At 50.8% G+C, this 18,086-nt stretch overlaps 1 protein-coding gene across 5 annotated transcripts in view; it reads left to right on the top strand.

Annotated features, from left to right (window-relative positions):
* Dlgap4 (DLG associated protein 4) overlaps positions 1 to 18,086 on the top strand; it is a 97,568-nt gene that overhangs the window by 36,737 nt on the left and 42,745 nt on the right. For 3 of the 5 annotated variants that reach the window (XM_028775213.1, XM_028775214.1, XM_028775212.1), the window contains exons 3-6: positions 2,411 to 2,655; positions 3,859 to 3,973; positions 4,985 to 5,035; positions 7,600 to 7,840. In XM_028775213.1, the coding sequence (XP_028631046.1) occupies positions 2,411 to 2,655; positions 3,859 to 3,973; positions 4,985 to 5,035; positions 7,600 to 7,840 (652 nt within the window). Of the gene's footprint in view, positions 1 to 2,410; positions 2,656 to 3,858; positions 3,974 to 4,984; positions 5,036 to 7,599; positions 7,841 to 17,786; positions 17,910 to 18,086 lie in introns of those variants that run through there. The other 2 variants (XM_028775215.1, XM_028775217.1) reach the window with 2 other exon arrangements.

Raw genomic sequence — 18,086 nt, 5'->3', positions numbered from 1 at the left:
GGGGGTGGGACAGGCAGGGTGGGGATGGGGAAGGTAGGACGAGGGTGGGGCAGGGCGGCTATGGTTTGGAGTCGCAGCTGGAGCACAGATTCACTGGTGAGATGGCGCCATGCTAAGCATTGCTTTGCTCAACTGTGGAATCAGAGGTTGGGGGCCTGTTAATAAGAGGATTCCTGTCCTCACAGTGTTCTCAGCAGGTGAGCTAGGCCCTTGGGAACCCAGCCCCGGAGAGACTGAGCTATGTCCTGGCCCTTTAGATGACAGATCTGGAAGCTGCGTCATCCCTCCCCCCTCACAGGACCAACTCATGACATTCTAATGGTCATCTTCCTGCCACTCCCATGAGACTAGATTCTCCTCGAGGACACAGACCACATCTGATGCAGCCATATGTCCCCCAATGCCCAGGACAGGGTCTGGCAGGGGGAAGTGCTCGGAAAGGGTAGATGGACATGTGAGTACTAACACCACCACAGCTAGAAATAAGCACACCACAGTCCTGAGAGCCAGGAACAGACGGGGGTCCATGTGGATGAGGGCCTGCTGAGGGCCACCGACCCCAAGGCCTGGCACTCAGGGGTAGAGGGAGGTTTGTCCTGAGGAGTTCACACAGTAAAGCTTTCTACCTGAGGGTAGCTGAAGGCTTGGCTTCAGCGTTGCTGCTGTACAGTGAGCTGGGGCAGGGTTCTGCGTGGTGGGGTGTGTAGATGGAGCCCGGTGGTAAAAGGGACAGGAGCGGCTCACACATGCAAGGAGCTCTCTTGTGAGTAGAGAGCACTTTGTCCCCAGTGTGTGCAAGCACGGGCCTGGCTGGCATGCAGAAGTCACATCAGATGCATGTGATCCTATGAAAAGATGAACTCCAAGGTGTGACAAGGCTCGTGTTCTTGTCATTCTATATAAAACTCCAGGGACAGTGACACTGTGGGGGAAGGGTATGTTTTTGCAGTAGCAGGAAATTGAAATTGAGGCAGCCTTTTAAATATATTGAGCGGTTTTGTGGCTGTCTGTTTGCCACCTTAATTTAGACATTTAAGGGGAAGTGTGTGACCTGCACTCTGTCCACTCGGTGTGGTAGGATCTGATGTAGGAAATGCTTTCAAGACACCAGGAGAGGGCTCTGGGCCCTGGGGGCTTGTGCTGCCTGCTGGATGACAGAGTGGGCAGGTGGGTTGGCCACAAGTTCTGAGCAAGGATTCTCAAGGCCCCCTTCCCCCTGGGGGTGGGGGGATAGTGTAAATGGGGGATGGACCAGCTGGTGATTTGGGAGGGAGAATTCATAGGTCCTGGTGACTAGCTGGCTAGGTGGTCGGCTGGGGTTTGAGGGAAGGCTGAGTTTAGAAAATAGGTCCTCAGCAGGAAGTAGCCACCAGTATCAAGGGTACAAGAAGGTACAAGGGTGTGGTACCATCTGTGCTGATGAGGTAGTGTGTGTTTGAATCCCTCATGGAGGGCTTGCTGTGTCCTGAAACCTGTGGACCTGGCGTTCTCTGGGAGGAGAACAGGCTCCCTGTGTGTGTACAGTGCTGTGCAGGGGTGTGCAATGTGTATCATCTCTGTGCACATTTCGGGGGGTTTTGAGGTCGATGATATGTGTCCTTGAGAAGGTGTGAAGTGTGCTGGGAGTGTCTGCTGAGGAACACAAGAGCAGGCCAGGTGTGTGCCTGCTCTGAGTATGCTAAGATGTATATAGGACACAGCTTGAGTTTCTGAAGCATGTAAATGCCATGATGTGCCCAACATAAGTATGTATCCAAGAGTGAGTCAAGGGACGGGAGTGTAGACTGCACACCCTACTACCCCAGAGCAGCTGACAGTATCAGACGGGGAAGAGCCACTTGGAACAGGACGACCAGCTCCATCACAGATGGGTCTACAACACAGAAAGTTGATTCTGAGACTTCACACTCACGCTGATGTACCAGGGGGCTCTGATCCCTATCCTCTAAGAACCATTGTAGAGCCAGGTTCAGATTCCAGATCTTGGGGTCTGTCTGTGGGAGACTTCTTTCCTTTGGCCCTGGTGTTCTCACCGGGAGCTCCTAGTCCATCCCCTGGAGTGTCGTGTGAGGAGATGGGACACAAGGAATGCCTGGTAAGTGTAGCTGCAGTGAGGCCATTGTCATCATAGGAGTGGGAAATTTTGCTGGAACAAACCCAGCTTGAAATGGAATGGACTTGGGTAAGACCATGCACTCAAGCTGTGGCAGAGAGACTTCTAGAACCCAGGTAGTCTTATCGGCCCAAGGCTTGCTGGTGCTGAGTGATCAAGGACAGGAAAGCCAGCAGAGAAGGCTCAAGTTCTCAAAGTGGGAGTGGATGGGGCTATGAGACCCTTTTCTCTGAGTGACCGGCTGGAAACCTGGCTGACCGCTAGGTCCCATCTGAGTCCTGCCTCTGGATATTCCAGGTGCCCGGCGGAGGAGGAGAGTGGAGCACCACGCTGCTGTCCCCTCGAGAAATGGATAGCACCGCTGAGGGGCCTATCCCGTGCCGGCGCATGCGCAGTGGCAGCTATATTAAGGCCATGGGCGATGAAGACAGTGATGAGTCTGGCGGTGGTAGCCCTAAGCCTTCACCCAAGACTGCAGCACGGCGTCAGAGCTACCTGAGGGCCACGCAGCAGTCCCTCGGAGAGCAGAGCAACCCCCGCAGGTGAGCTGGAGCCCATCCTGGGGTCTAGAACTACAACCCTGCTGGAGCCCCACCCCTTCGGGTATGCCACGCCCCTTGGGCGTACTGTTTATAGTTGAACCCTGCAAGAGCCACCACTTTGACTTAATGGGAGGCCTGACCTGACAATATTTCCCTGAGGAAGGTCTCAGAACTTGCAATCCTATCCTTAGACCAGCTGTGTCCCCTACGTGAGCCGCACACTGTGCATACCCTGTGTCTCAGGAGCCTGGCCTTCCTCCCCTTTGGCCACCCTAGCAGAACCCTGGCCTGCAGATGGATCCTATTTCTCTGCTCTCACTCGGGTCCAGGTGAATAACCCCCTATAAGAGTTTTCTCATGCTTAGGTACCCAAACAGTCCCACTTACAGTTAAGCCCTGCTTATAGTGATAATTTGGGTGACTGGTTTAGCTAAATTTGGCCACAGGAGTCATATGCAAAGGTGAGTTGCCCCAGGATCCTTTACCCTTCATGACTGGAGCCAGCCTTGGTGAGAGGGATCAGTTATAGCAATGGTTATGTTGACCCTGGTCTTGCTGGCTACTGTGCTAGGTCTGGTGCACGTACATCTGCATCCTGAAGTCCTTACCCCAGGGCCAGCAATGTGTCATTCCCATTCCATAAATAAGCACCGTGAGGTGGGAGGAAGAGGTGGCAACTGGCCAGGCACTCTCTGCAGAAAGCTGGAGGCTAGTCTAAGCCCCATGTCAGGAGCCCAAATTGACATAGAGTAAGGGTGGGGAGGTCCAGGGGTGGGTAATATGAGAAAGACAGGGAAACTAGGTCTGCAGGGAAAGCAGGACCTTCGGGCACTTTCCGGTAAATACCAAGGCTATCGGCCTCCACCCACCTCTGTCTCATCTCTGGAATTGCCTCGGATTTTCAGTTTTGTAGCCTTGGAGTAGGTTGCATGGCCTCCAGTTTAAAACAGGCAAATGCAAGCGTATGCTGCCACCTTGAGGCCACAGTGAGAATGACAGGTGAGGGCTGTCTGCCACAGATTTTATTGGGTCTCCCAAAGGTGAGAGATCTCCGTTTGCTTGGAGCCCCCCCCCCCCCACCTTGCCCAGGCTTCGACTTCCCCTCTACTAGTGAATAGTCTTGGACAGTTTTTTCCCTCCCGGCCTCAGTTCCCTGGTTAAACAGTGGATGGGCTGAGCCCTGTCTACCCCATTCCCTGCCAGGAGTTTGGACCGCTTGGATTCAGTGGACATGCTGCTGCCTTCCAAGTGCCCCAGCTGGGAAGAGGACTACAACCCCATCAGTGACAGCCTCAATGACTCCAGCTGTATCAGCCAGGTGAGGGTGACTAGGGGGCAGGGGGGGGTCAGTGCATCGCTGTCTGTCCAGAGCTCTGCTCAGCAGCTGCCTTCACGTCTCAGATGTTCCCTCAGAGAAGCTTTTTCTGGTCACCCTGCATACAGAAGTCCCCAATGCTGTTCCCAGGCCCTAGTTAACCTCTCACTCCCTGGTTCCCATATCATATTAGTTTACAGCTGTCTATGCCATTCTGCCTCCTGAGGCTAGGGTTTCCCTACACACTCGTGTTCCCTGTAGGGTCATCACCTAGTCCTGCACCCTGCAGGCAGAGGCTCATTGGGTATTTTCTTGGTAGAGAGTTCATGCTTATCCTCACCCATCTCATCAGCTCTCTCCTGTCTTACTGTGTCTGTACCTCCCCTTTCCCCTCCCTCTCTCTCTCCCTTCGTGCCTGTCTCTCTCTCTCCTTCCCTGCCTGACTTTTTCTCCCCCTGTTCCCTACATTTTCCCTAGGTCTTCTGTGTGTCTCCATCTTCATAGCTCTGCCTCACATACTTCCCTGCCTGCTCCAGGTACCCAGAATACCTTTGCTCTTAGTTATACAGAAAGGCATCTGGAATCTGCCATGCTGGGGCCCTCCACAGACTTCACCTACTGTTTCTTTTTCCAGCCCTTTTCCTCTTCTAACCCAGGGTCCCCTGACTGTTCCTTTCTCCAAAATGTTACCCCTAAAAGGCTGAATGTCTTAAGCTGCATAGGTGGCTTCTAAAGTTACATACTATCTAGGAGATGGTGGTCCTGGGTATGGTCTCTGACCTGTGTTTCTGGCTGGGCTGCCTGCCCAGGTGAAAATAGATAGATAATAAAAACCCATGGTGCCAGCAAGAGTGCAGAGAAAATGTCCTCAATAATGCTGGCCTCAGAAGTGAGCTCCCATCCTGAGGAAGCCAAGCAAAACTTCCAAACAGAATCCATATGGGTAGAGAAGAGTCCTGAGTAGCCTGGACGAAGCCTGGCCCTCCTGTAATCTGCACCCTCTCTCTCCTGCAGGTTTTTGGACAGGCTTCTCTGATCCCCCAGTTGTTTGGCCATGATCAACAGGTCAGTATGTTTGCCAGTCTTGCACCCCAAACCAGAGTACAGGGCTGGGTCCTAAGCCTTCTGATGAGGGGTCCAGGTACCCAGTCTTGGTTAGGTCCAAGCAGAGCTGTGTTAGGACAGTAGCCCCTGTGAGGATGGAGGTAAGGTGCACATAGCCATCACTGCACTATGTCTTTGTTCTAACAACTGGGAAAGCACAAGCTAGGTTCTGTGGATGGACAAGAAGTCGCTGCAGGGCAGGGCAGGGCAGCAGAAGCAGGACAAAGGAGGAGAACCTGTAATGTGTCCTGCCTCCCTGAGGCCTGAGTCAGGCCACAAAGCTCCCAAGCTAGTTTGCTATCAGCTAGATGGTGATGCACTTTCTCCTTGAGGAACCCCTCCCCAGATCCCCAGGTGAGACCAGGAAGGCTTCTGTTTGGACAGGCTAGGGGCTTGCAGGTGTTCTCTGACAGTTCAGGTCCCCTGGTTTTCCCCTTTCCAGAGTCCCAGTGACCGTTTAAGGATGGGGGGTGTTGCTGTGAATATGGAAACTTTTAACTTTATAAAAGTTGGTAGGTGTGATGCCAGTGTGGCTGTGGCTTTCTGTGTGTCTGTCTGAATTATACTTCCTCTGGACACCCATCCCTGGAGTGGTCCCTCTCCTCCCAGCTCCAAAGCCAGGAAAGGGGGGCAGGAAATGTATAGCTGACCCAATTTAAACTTATCCCCCATCTTAGTTAGGGTTTTACTGCTGTGGAGAGACACCATAACCAATGGACAACATTTAATTGGGGCTGGCTTACAGGTTCAGAGGTTCAGTCCATTATCACCAAGGCAGGAGCATGGCAGCATCCAGGCAGGCATGGTGCAGGAGGATCTGAGAGTTCTACATCTTCATTTGAAGGCCGATAGGAGAAGACTGGCTCCCACATGATTAGGAGGAGTCTTAGAGCCCAGACCCACAGGGACACACTTCCTCCAACAAGGCCACCCCTCGAAATAGTGCCACTCCCTGGACCAAGCATATTCAAACCACCACATCCCCTGTATAGCTTACAAATGAATGAGACTCAGACCATGGTTATTTTATTTGGCTTGGACAATTACTGGGGGGTTACAATTCACAGCAGTAGACCAAACCCCAACAGAAACTGCCCATCGGTTTGGGAGCATCCGCACAAACATTTATAAACACTTGTTCATTCCACACAGCTTCCTGCATTATCGGGGGTGGGGGGGGAGGGAGGACAGTGAGTCTTTCCTGGACTCTGTTCTGACCAGGTGATGAGTTAGCTTGTGTGATCTTGGTTTTGTTGTTTTGAGACAGACTCTCATATTCCAGTCTGGCCTTAACCTTCCTATGCAGCCCACCTAGCTTTAAGATCCTGATCCTCCTGCCTCTACATCCCAGGCACTGAGATGGCCAACTATATCCAGCCCTCATTTAGTTTTGACAGCACTTTGAAATTAAGACTGTTATCAGCCCCATTTTATAGATGGAAAACTGAGGCACAGAGTAAGCCCAATATGATTTGCCCAATTTTTGTATTGTAAGGGAGACGATGGGCCCATAGTTGAAACCTGGGCAGTCTGCTTCAGAGCTCTGCTCCTATGGTGAAGATCCAAAGCAAGACCTTGTTGCCCTGGGCAGTCACATAGGCTCTCAAAAATACCTCAGTTTTCAGCTTTAAAAGCTAACACGATGCTTTAATGTCCTCTGTAAATTTATTTTGGGTATGCTATGTGGCCTGATTTTAACTTAGCAGATTGTCCAGTGGAACTTCCTGCAGTGATAGCTAATGGTCTACAGTCCATGTCCGTCCATGTGGCTTTTGACCCAATGAAATGTCACTAGCATGTCTACCAACTTTACTCAATTCTAATCGATATAAACCTAACCAGCATGCTCATGTGTGTTACATAGCATGGTCATGTGTGTCACATAGCTACCGTGACAGCACAGGTTCAAACCTTTCCAGACACCTTCCCAATTATGTGAGGGACCATCTAGGCATTTGGTAGACATCGTTATCCCAGGGCCAGCATCCACCAAGCTATTGCATCCGTTCATCTCTAGCCTCTGCCTCCTGTCCAGACCTCTCCCCACACCACAGCATCCACTGGGTTACTGGTCCTTACATCTTTGGATTGCTGGTCCTGCTCCTTCCGCACTAGGTACTCTTGACAAGTATCTTCCTGTTTGTTTTTTATCTGTTTTTTGTTTTGTTTTGGCTTATAGGATGTATTAAATGGTAAATACCCATCATACCTAATAAAACCTCCTTCCAACACACAGAGCAGGCATTACCAATGGATCAGACTGTTTCACGCTTAATTCAGTAGGTTAGTTCAGACAACAAGGTTTAATGTTAACATTCTGTACTAGTCCAGCATTTTTCTCACTGTAGATGGAACAACGGAGGCCCACAGAGGTGAGAGGGCTGTTTAATCCTTAAGAGCTCATTTGTACCGAGTGAGGTGAGAGGAGAAGAGATAGATTAAGGGTCAGCCAAGAAAAGCCTCTAACCCTGAAGCTGAGTTAGACCACCAAAGCCGGGTTCTGATGCCTGCCTCTGTCCGGACAGGTCCGGGAGGCAGATCTGAGCGACCAGTACGAGGCAGCCTGTGAGTCCGCCTGCAGCGAGGCCGAGTCGACAGCCGCAGAGGCGCTTGACTTGCCGCTGCCCAGCTACTTCCGCTCACGAAGCCACAGCTACCTGCGAGCCATCCAGGCCGGCTGCTCGCAGGAAGAGGACAGTGTCTCCCTGCAGTCCCTCTCCCCACCGCCCAGCACTGGCAGCCTCAGCAACAGCCGCACACTTCCGAGTGAGTACCATATGCAGGAGGTCGGTGTTTGTTCCGTTTTGCACTGTTCACAAGGGGAACACAGGAAATGTCCAGGTGGGCAGCCTAGAGAGATGCTGGGGAGGAACCCATCGGTCACCACAGAAGGGACGGTGGAGAACTAACAGCTGAATGGTCAGGCTAAACAGCTAGCAGAAACAGACGGTGCAGTGGACAGGGATGGAGAGTGTGGGAGCCCAGGGATCCCTAGCTGCTTCCTGCTTAGGGCAGCCTCCTGTTGATAGGTGAGGCTTACTAACCCACTTAGGGTTAGCTGTGTAGACAAACCTATAGGGAAGGCAGGAACCTTCTGGGAAGGCAAAAAAAAAAAGTGTAATGAGAGGTTAAATCTTCTCCCAGCTTTCCCAGTGGGATGAATGTCTCATGTTCACAGTCAGGGATGGTCCTGCCATCCTCACATTGTTCTGAATTCTCTAAAGATGATCCCTGTGTGAGCAGAGGAAGGAGCCATACTGTGTGCACAAGCCAGGCAAAAACAGAAAGTCAGACGAGGGGCCACAGACAAAGTTTGGGCTGGTTGCGACTGCCCTGGGTCTGCTCTTCTAGTTCTTTATTTTCTCAGTGACTAAGCCAGACCCTAGAGTCCTGGGATTGCTGGACTACGCAGGAAGCTTACCTATAACATTCTCACCATGTACAGACCCTAAGTAAACACCATCTGCTGGGGCTCGACAGGTACTACTGTTATACCTGCCTCAACTCTGAACCACAAGTCAAGGGCGATGGGGTTGGATTGTGTAAGAAGAGATGGTTGCTGGTATTTGATGTTACTAAGTGAACCTGAGTCCCACAGATGTTATACACAGGTGACCAACACTGATTAAATGAACTTGTCCCTTAGGGAACAGAGCAGAAACGGTGGTCCCACTGTGCCACCCACACCCTCTGCAGACTTTCCTATCCCACCCCTAGTGGGTACCCCAGGGCCTGGCCCCTTTTATACCCAAAGGAATAGCCTCAATTTTAGATGTGAGGACTCCAGTCTAATTTAATCTTGGCCGAAAATTTCACGCTGCTGCACCTGGGGCCTACCATGGCTGGAAAACCCTGGTGAGGAGCTGGGTGTCGTGGTTGGTTTCTCTCTGGGTCTTGTTCACTGCTGTTTCTGGTTCTACTGGTTTTTGGACACTGAACAACTGAAGCCACAGTCTGGTTTTTTATCCTGTCAAGAAGGGGCTTCCTGGTATATCGTCTGTCCTAACGAGAGCATTACTGCTTCCTACCCCCGCCCCCTCGGCTTCTCCATCTGGTGGTCCTTCCTCCTCACTCAGCCTTTTTGCTGGGCAGTTTGTCCTAGGACAGAGCCCTCTGAAGTCAACTACAGCCCCACCCCCTACCCTGTGACCTTTTTAACCTTTTAAAAAGCAACATAGTTGTCTCTTGGAGGATGTACTGCTTCTCTAGTATCTTCCTTCTTTGCCTGCAGTCATGTCTGCTGACCCACTACTCTAGAAATCTCCAGGCTGGGGTGAAGGCTGTTGTTCTGTGGCTTCCAAATCCAGAGAGCTCTGTCAGGCTGTCCCAGAGCTCTGCTGCACCAATGGGAGTCTCAGTAACAATCACCTTCTCCACATTCTCATACTCCTGAGAACTTCTTTTTGGGGGTAGGGGGTTTTTGAGACAGGGTTTCTCTGTGTAGCCCTGGCTGTCCTAGAACTTGCTCTGTAGACTAGGCTGGATTCAATCTGAGATTAACCTGCCTCTGCCTCCCATGTGCTACTAAAATGGGCTTAGAAGGCCACACAACATCCATAGAAATTCACTGCAATAAACCCTCGGCTTCCTGCAGCCCCCATTACTCATGAGTGCACAGACCTATCATAGCTGCACATCCCAGAACCCAGGACCAGGCAGGCCCCTCTATGGCGTAGCTCTTGCTTCATTAACACTGCACAACAAACATACTACGACAATGGATATCTCCAAGTTTGTCAGCCTCATGCTTCTCCTGGAACCAGAGGTCCTCCAGAGATAAATAGTCTACCCAGAATGAATTCTTCTCATGAGGAGGGCAGAAGGCATGAGAGTGAGACTAACTAACAGTACAAGCACATTCAACATAAGCAAACACCCCACTGGGTAAAGCAAGTTGTATGACTGAGCTGGCAGTCCAGGGTGAGGACTGAGACTCACTCTTGACTGAGACTGTATCCCTATGCAAAGGGCGTGTACACAGAGGGCTGAGAAGATCCGTGGTAATAATTCAGCCCGCTGCATCCCACACATGTATTCATGCCTCTCTCATACAAAACACTTATCCTACCCAAGATCCCCCTAACTTTCATGCAGCCACAAGGTTGAGACCCATGATTTGTACTAGATCTGGTTACAGCATCTCTTGATCCATCAACCAATGATCTAAAAAGCCGTGTCACCTTCCCTGTCACCCAGCACCCTCTTCCCCAATGGAGACCTGACTTAGCACAAGGACAGGACAGCTGCCACCCATACTCTGTTCAGTGGGGACAGAAGGGCAAGCTGTTGAGCACATTCTGTGAGACAGGAGACTAGTTTGGAGATTTCCTACCCAGGGAAATGAACTTTGGACTTTTGCCTGCTTCCTTCCTAGGAACGGTAGGACTCATCTTCTTTAGCAGAAGCTGATGGACCTAGCTCAAACATGTTTTATTTAATTTTTTATGCAGTTTAATTTCATGTAACTCTTTGTGCCAGAGTCATATCCACACCACTTTGAGTCCCACCCCCTTCACTTCACTGTTCCTGCACTGGGCTGCTACGGGGCCACACCACTGAGCTTCCCAACTGTGTGTGTGTGTGTGTGTGTGTGTGTGTGTGTGTGTGTGTGTGTGTACCTGCTTTTCTGTATATGCACTATCTGCTTGCAGGTGATCATAGTGGCCAGCAGTGTGTCAGATCCCCTAGAACTGGACTTACAGGCAGTTGTGAGCCAAACCCCACCCTCTGGCAAGAATAACAAGTTCTTTTGTCTGTCTGTCTTTTTTCCTTCCTTTATTTTTTAAAAAAGAATTACTTATTTTATGTATATGAGTACACTATAGCTGTCTTCAGACACACCAGAAAAGGGCATCGGATCCCATTACAGATGGTTGTGAGCTACCATATGCTTGCTAGGACTTGAACTCAGGACCTCTGGATGAGCAGCTAGTACTCTTAACCACTGAGCCATCTCTCCAGCCCCTCTTTCTTTCCTTCTTCCTTCCTTCCTTCCTTCCTTCCTTCCTTCCTTCCTTCCTTCCTTTCTTTTTAAGATAATATCTCACTATGCAGCCCTGGCTAGCCTGGAACTCTACGTAGAGCAGGTTGGCCTTGAATTCACAGAGATCAGCCTGCTTCTGCCTCCCAAGTGCTGAGATTAAAGGCCTAAGCCCCAGCCTGTGTGGTATTTTAACAGGCAATGACTTTGCTTTGATCTTTATCTTAGGCTATATCTTAATTTGAAAATGATCTACTGGCAGGAGACTAAAGCTGGCAGATTTATTTTCCAATTCAGCAATTTCTGGGCCCTTTCTATTTCCCCTAAGTATCCCTGATAGGCTGGCTGTTTCTTTTTTGAGTTCTTATCTCTTTAAATCCTATCCAAAGGAGCCAGGCCTTGCCCAAACACATCTTCACTCTTGAAGTCACTCTAGGTGGATTTCACTCAGGGCTCTGACCCACACAGAATCCAGGCTTCTCTTCCGATCTTCCCCTAAGAGTTGGTTCATCATCTCCTCACTGGTTGGTCCTGGGGCCAATATGATATCTCTCGGCCGTTATGAAGTCATGCTCTATGGTGTGAACCATCTCAATGGTGCCTCGGAACGAACAGTGGCGAACAACAGCAAACTTACTTATGAGCTTGCCGATAGCCTTTGCTCCATGTGTCCTATACCCTGGGCCCAAAGGCTGTTCAGGAGCCAGTGTCCCAGCCAAGCCATGTTTTCCCCATGGAGGTGGCAGAAGGACATGAGGACAACCTCATTTTGTCTCAAGACTCTTGGTTTCACATCCGCAAAAAACCCAGTTGGTCAAAGCAAGTCACTAACTAATCCAAACCTGATGCTGCAGAGATCTGTGAGTCCTAGCAAGAGGTAGGGATACAAAGAACGGAGAACTGAGGTCACTGATTCGATATCAGTCTCAGTATTGATCGATCTATCATCTACCTATAATCTATTTCTGCTTCAATTTGCATTAAAATACCTCTCTTTTCTATGTGTGTGTATGTGCATGGTGTGTGTGTTTATGAGCATGCAAGCAATGGCCATGCATGGTTTCTCCCACTTTCCCCCCTTCCCACAGGGTATCACTATGTAGCCTTAGCTCGCCTGGAACTCACAGAGCTCTGCCTATCTCTGCCTCTCAAGTGCTGAGCCATCTCTCCAGCCCTTCCTTCCATCTCCATGTGGGTTCCAGGGATCCAACCCAGGCCACCAGACTTGCATGGCAAGCTCTTTTATGTGATGCGTCCCTACCAGCCCCTAAAATTTTAAAGTAATAAATTCCAACTTTGCTTCAGTAAAGTAATAATAATTCAGACAATCATAGAACACACACACACACACATACACACACACACACACACACACACACACATACACACACTGCACATTCTGGATGAACCTGCATTTGTTACTAAATGTAAGGATGTAGGGCTTCAGTTAAACTGTTTGGGGGCTTTTGTACAAACAAATACAGTCAAGAAAGTATTGTGCAACAACATCTCATACCTGCCTAGACGCATGTGCACAGTCATACAGAAAGACCTGAATATATAAGAAAATGGGTTTAGAAGGACAGTTGTGCCGGCTGTGCAAGCTTGAGGACCTGAGTTCAGATCACTGGTATCATGGGGTTGGGGTGAGGTCCAGGTATGGTACTATACCTTCTTAGTGTTCTAGTGCTGTGAAGAGACACCATGACTAACTCGAATCTTCATCTGATGGGGGTAGAGGGTGAAACAGGGTTTCTTTGTGGAGTTCTGGCTGTCCTGATACTAGCTCTGTAGACCAGGCTGGCCTCAAAGTCACAGAGATCCACCTGCCTCTGCCTCCCAAGTTCTGGGAATAAAGGCCTGTGGCACTGCCATACCATGCTCAAGGTGACTCTTGGAAAGCACTGAATTGGGGACTGGTTTACAGTTTCAGAGGTTAGTCTATTATCCTCATGGTGGGGAGCATGGCAGCAGGCAGGTAGGCATGGTGTTGCAGAAGTAGCTGAAATTTTACATCTTGATTCTCAGGAAGCAGGCAGAGCGGGGGGGGTTGTGGGAGGAGACAGACAGATACTGGGTCTGGTATGCACTTTTGAAACCTCAAAGTCTACCCCTAATGACATACTTTCTTCTTAGCAAGGCCACCCCTCCTAATACTTCTAACCCTTCTCAACTTCTCCAAAGTCCACCATCTAGGGACTACATATGCAAATACATAAGCCTATGGGAACCACTGTCATTTACACCATCACAGGCTGTGTTCTTATCTCTGAGGTGGCAAAGACAGTGGATCCCTAACCAGTCAGCCAGCCTAGCCAAATTGGTGAGTTTTTCAAAAATAAGGTACAGACTGAAAATGATACCCAGCATATACACACCCATCCACATGTGTTTGTGCACACATGCATAAGTGTGTGTACACAAAGAAAGATGTGAAGATAGACATATACTGATACGCCCATATATACATGTGCATACCTAATTCAACACACCCCGCACACAAAGTACATGCCTGTGTGTCTCCATCAAAGCTCACACCCACATGCCCATGAAGAAAGCAAGCCTTAGAAACACTAGGTTTCCCCGTTTGCCTTCACCATAGGTTCCTACAGTGACCACCACATACCTGCTCCTGTTTGGCCTCTGCTCCTCTGGTGCTCAGCAGGTACACTCACCTGCCACCTAGGAAAGCCAAAGCCACCAGATTTCCAGGTTTCTGGCCAGAGCTGCAGCTGGTCCATGTGGTAGTTTTGTGCCAAGTTAAGAAAGGTCACGGCCCCCCCTTGTGACAACTCTGCCACCATCTGCTGAAAAGTCACCATGATACAATTTCTATTAGAACACAGTCCTTTATTTCTGTCTGCCGGGAAAAGTCATAGTAATTACATAATTTGATTCTGTCTATATTGTGAATAGCACCCCACATACGGGGCGTCCTTAATCAGTGGGAATTTTGTACAACCATACCAAAGTTCTGCTTATAATCACCCACCTTTACCCAGGCACACCCCAGCACACAGCCACTGTCTCCCTACTCAGAAGGCTCTCTTCTTACTACCCTGGCCTCCTGTGTTGGTTCTCAACCCGAGTCACTGAGAGGCATGTAGCTCTTTGTTTCTCCGCCCTGAGCACATGTGCTCACAGACTGGGTGCAGGGTAGCTCTTGAGGCAGTGGGCGCCTAGCAGAACCAGCTGCTCTCGTGGGGGCGGGGCATGTAGCTACCCACCCACTACTCGCAGCTTCCCGGCTCCATTGGGAGCACTGCCATCCTCCCTCCTCCTTTCTGACCCAGTTTCCACATTCCAGAAATAGCTCTGGCAGGTGACTGGCAGGAGTGGCTCAGCTGCCACTTGTACATGCCCCTCCCCAGCCAGAGGACACCTGGGAGGGGACATGAGGGCCGCGATATGACCCTTTGATCTGCCTCTGATCCTGCCTCTCCTTTCTTTATGCTTCTGAGAGGAAGCAAGCCCAGTGACAAGCCTCCCTCCCACCTCTTTCTTCCTTCAGCTCCCCCACTCCAACCGTCGCCTTCTGTTTCTCCCTCAGCCCTCTGTTTCTCTTCCTTTCCTTCCTCTCAGTTTTGGGCTCCCCCCCCCCATGTCTCTCCCACTCCCTCTGAATCACATCACACAGATTCAGAAGCTGAGATATCACACAGGGACCTTGACAAGTGGCATTGGGATGGGGAGACTACTGTGTGGCACCCTGATCCTATCAGTTATATTCTATATGTCTTCAATTGTGAATACGGTCACACGGGAGCTCGTGTGCATGCACACACACACACATAGACTACTGTGTGGCACCCTGATCCTACCAATTATATTCTATATGTCTTCAATTGTGAATACGGTCACATGGGAGCTCGTGTGCATAAACACACACACACACACACACACACACACAGAGGTACATAGACTTAGGGTCATTCTCCACCCATACTGGAAGCTCCAGGCTGAGCTGGACAAGTTCCAGACCAGAAAACATTCCAGCTCCCTGTTCAGAGGCCCAGGGTACTTGTTCCATGCTGCCGTGTCACTGAAGAGGTACCTGTCCCTCCCTGGGCCTCACATTGGTTATCTAGACCTTGGTTGTAAGGAATGATCTTATCTGTGACCATGTAAGTCACAGGCTGCTTTCCCTCTCGTTTTGTTCCTTCTCTCATCCCTTATAACTCTTCTGCTTTCTTTGATTCCTTTCCCTTCCCCTGAACATATACACAGGAAGGGAGGCTGACAGAATCCTTTGGACTTGTCTCCCAAGCCGAGTCTACCCTAATCTCTGGTTATTACACTGCAGATTCCTGTCAACTCAGCCCATCCAACCCCCAGAGTGTTAGGGCAAGCATCCTGTAATTTGAGTGTCATTTCTGATCCCCGAAGCTAAGGTTTGTGATTTAATCTGAGTTAAGAAGATTAAGTGTGCCACCACCAATTAGCGATGTCCGCTATGGTCAGAGTTACACATACCTGCCATTCCTGACTTAACTTACACACACACACACACACACACACACACACACACACACACATTTACACTCAAAGCAGGGGGTGGGATGGTTCACAAAGCCACTTCAGCCTAGAGGAAGTGTCATAGTCAAAGTTACTCAGAAAATAGGTCAAGGAGATGTTTCTCAAAGCCTTGAGCTCTTCATTGTCCTGTGGGGTTAGGAAGGAAGCAACCCAAGGACTTGACAAAGAACAAGAGAATCATCTGGCAGTGGGAGAAAGATTAGAAGCTGTCTGTCATATTGGTCAGGCAGGGGACAATGGTCCTGTCCGGGCTATAGGGTCAGAGGTAATAGGATCAGGAGGCCTTTCCTGAATGACTGTCAAAATTTCTTCTGCTGAAACAGGCACTTCTCCTCAGAGCACTGGGTAGAAGGCAGGCTTCCTTTTTCCGTTCTACCATGTCTTTGTCCCAGACTGTCTTAGTGAGGGTTTCTATTGCTGTGATGAAACACCATGACCAAAAGGCAAGTGTGGGGGGGAGGGTTTATTCAGCTTACACTTTCAGATCACAATCCATCCTTGGAGGAATTAAAGACAGGAACTCAGCAGGGCTGGAACCCAGAGGCAGGAGCTGGTGCAGAGGCCATGGACGGTGCTGCTTACTGGCTTGTTTCACATGACTTGCTCAGCCTGCTTTCTTAAAGAACCCAGGACCACCGTGAGCTCCCCCCACCCGGCGCCACTAATCACTAGTTGGGATTTACAGCTAGGTCTCATGGAGGCATTTCCTCACCCGAGGCTCCTTCTTCTCCGATGACTCTAGCATGTGTCAAGTTGATACACGAAAGCAGCCAGTACAGAAATGTTCCTAGGTAACTGAGTGCCTACTATGTGCTGAATGCACAGATTTTCACTGTTCAAGTTTTTAAGGAATCCACCAAAATGGTGGCCCGGACTGGAGGACTGATGAGCAGGTCTCCAAGCCAGCTGCCAGGTCTGAACACTGGGACAGGACAGCAACTCGCTGGAAAGGACACTTTGCCCTCGAAGCCCAGGGTCATGCAGGAGGATCTGAGGCCTGTCTGCCATTGTTACACCTCAGGCCTGGGCCCAGTCAACTCCTCTTTACAGGGAGGCTAGCCTGACTTGGAGGTCCTGGGTAAGGACCCCGTCAGTACACAAAATGTTCCCCATACATACCTTACAGGACCCAGAGCGGGAGAGGGTGGGAAGAGAAGTGTGCTGACATTCCTCTAGTACCAAGGTCTCAGACTTGGTGAAGTCCAACTTGAAGCTGCCCATGAGTTCTTCTGTTCAAGAGTAAACTGGGTCAAAGGGTCAAAGACTTGTGAAAATTCTGTTTCTGCCTGGTTTCTCTTCAGGAGATGCTCAGCACTGGCAAATCCCAAAGAGAAAGGGGACTTGCCCAGGGTTATACAGGGAGTGTTACTGAATTGGAAGGGTACAGTGACACAAGGGTGACTTGGGGTGTCATAGTCCATCAAGAATTTACTTTGCCTTTTCACTAAGTAAAGCAAATGATACTGAATAGCATGCTGTAGCCAACTCCTGCTTTTGAAGTGCTTAGCACAGTGTTGGCATCAAATAAGTTTGTTGCTCTTGTCACTATTATGTCTTAATGTAAAAGGAAGACTGGAAACAGTGTTACCTTCTTCATTCCTCACAGCCCTCTGTCAGATCCAAATACAGAAAGCAGGCAACCCGCCTGCCATGCACCAAGGGTCTGTGCCTGGCAGAACCTGCTGTAAATGGACTGCCAGTCTGTGGGAGGGGACACTCAGTTGTCACATTTTACAGAGACTGAGGCACAGAAAGGCTGAGCAACTAACTGGTCTAAGGTCACACTAGTGTGATACTGAACCCATCCTTAGGACCCTTGGGAGCACAGCAAGGGATGGGGCGGAGAGGCAACTAGAATCTGTGATGCTGAGTACCTAGGACCTGCGTGAGGGAGGGAAAGCCCACGGTGGGCGCTCTCCTCAGCCTCAGTTTCCCTACCTACAGCGAGGCGTCTCCACCAGGGTGAGCCCGCAGGGACGGACGGCCACTCCACCTCCAGTACAGACCGTGCATTGCGTTCCAGCTGGAACCGGTTTGGCGGGGCGGTTCGAGAGGGCGGAGCCCCTCACTCGGGCATGCGCGAGTCGGCGCGGGCGCGCACTCCCTTTCAAGACCAGCCGGCCAGGGCGTGGGCCGCGCGTACGCGTGCGCGCTTGCGCTGTGTCCCGGTTGCGCGCGCCCCCTGGCGGCCCCGGAATCCCGGGCGACGCGCGCGCGGCTGACGCGAGGGGCGGGGCCGGCGCGGGGCTTTAACCCGGAGGCCCCGCCTCTCGGGCGTACAAAACCGGAGCCTCGGGCCGGGCCGCGTGAGGGAGGAGGGTGAGTGCCCGCCGCTGGCCGCAGCTGCCGCCAGTCCATCCGTCACTCCGTCCGTCTGTCCGACCCACGTCGTCGCCGCCGCCGCCTCCTCAGCCCGGACGCCCGGGGCCCGCCCAGCGCCGCCCGGAGCAGCCGCGGCCCCGCGAGGAGACGGGCGCCGCCTCCGCCCGGCCCTGC

Source organism: Grammomys surdaster, unplaced genomic scaffold (genome assembly GCF_004785775.1).
Source record: "Grammomys surdaster isolate TR1022 unplaced genomic scaffold, NIH_TR_1.0 254, whole genome shotgun sequence".
Lineage (NCBI taxonomy): Eukaryota > Metazoa > Chordata > Mammalia > Rodentia > Muridae > Grammomys > Grammomys surdaster.
This window is presented reverse-complemented; position numbering and strand designations above follow the sequence as displayed.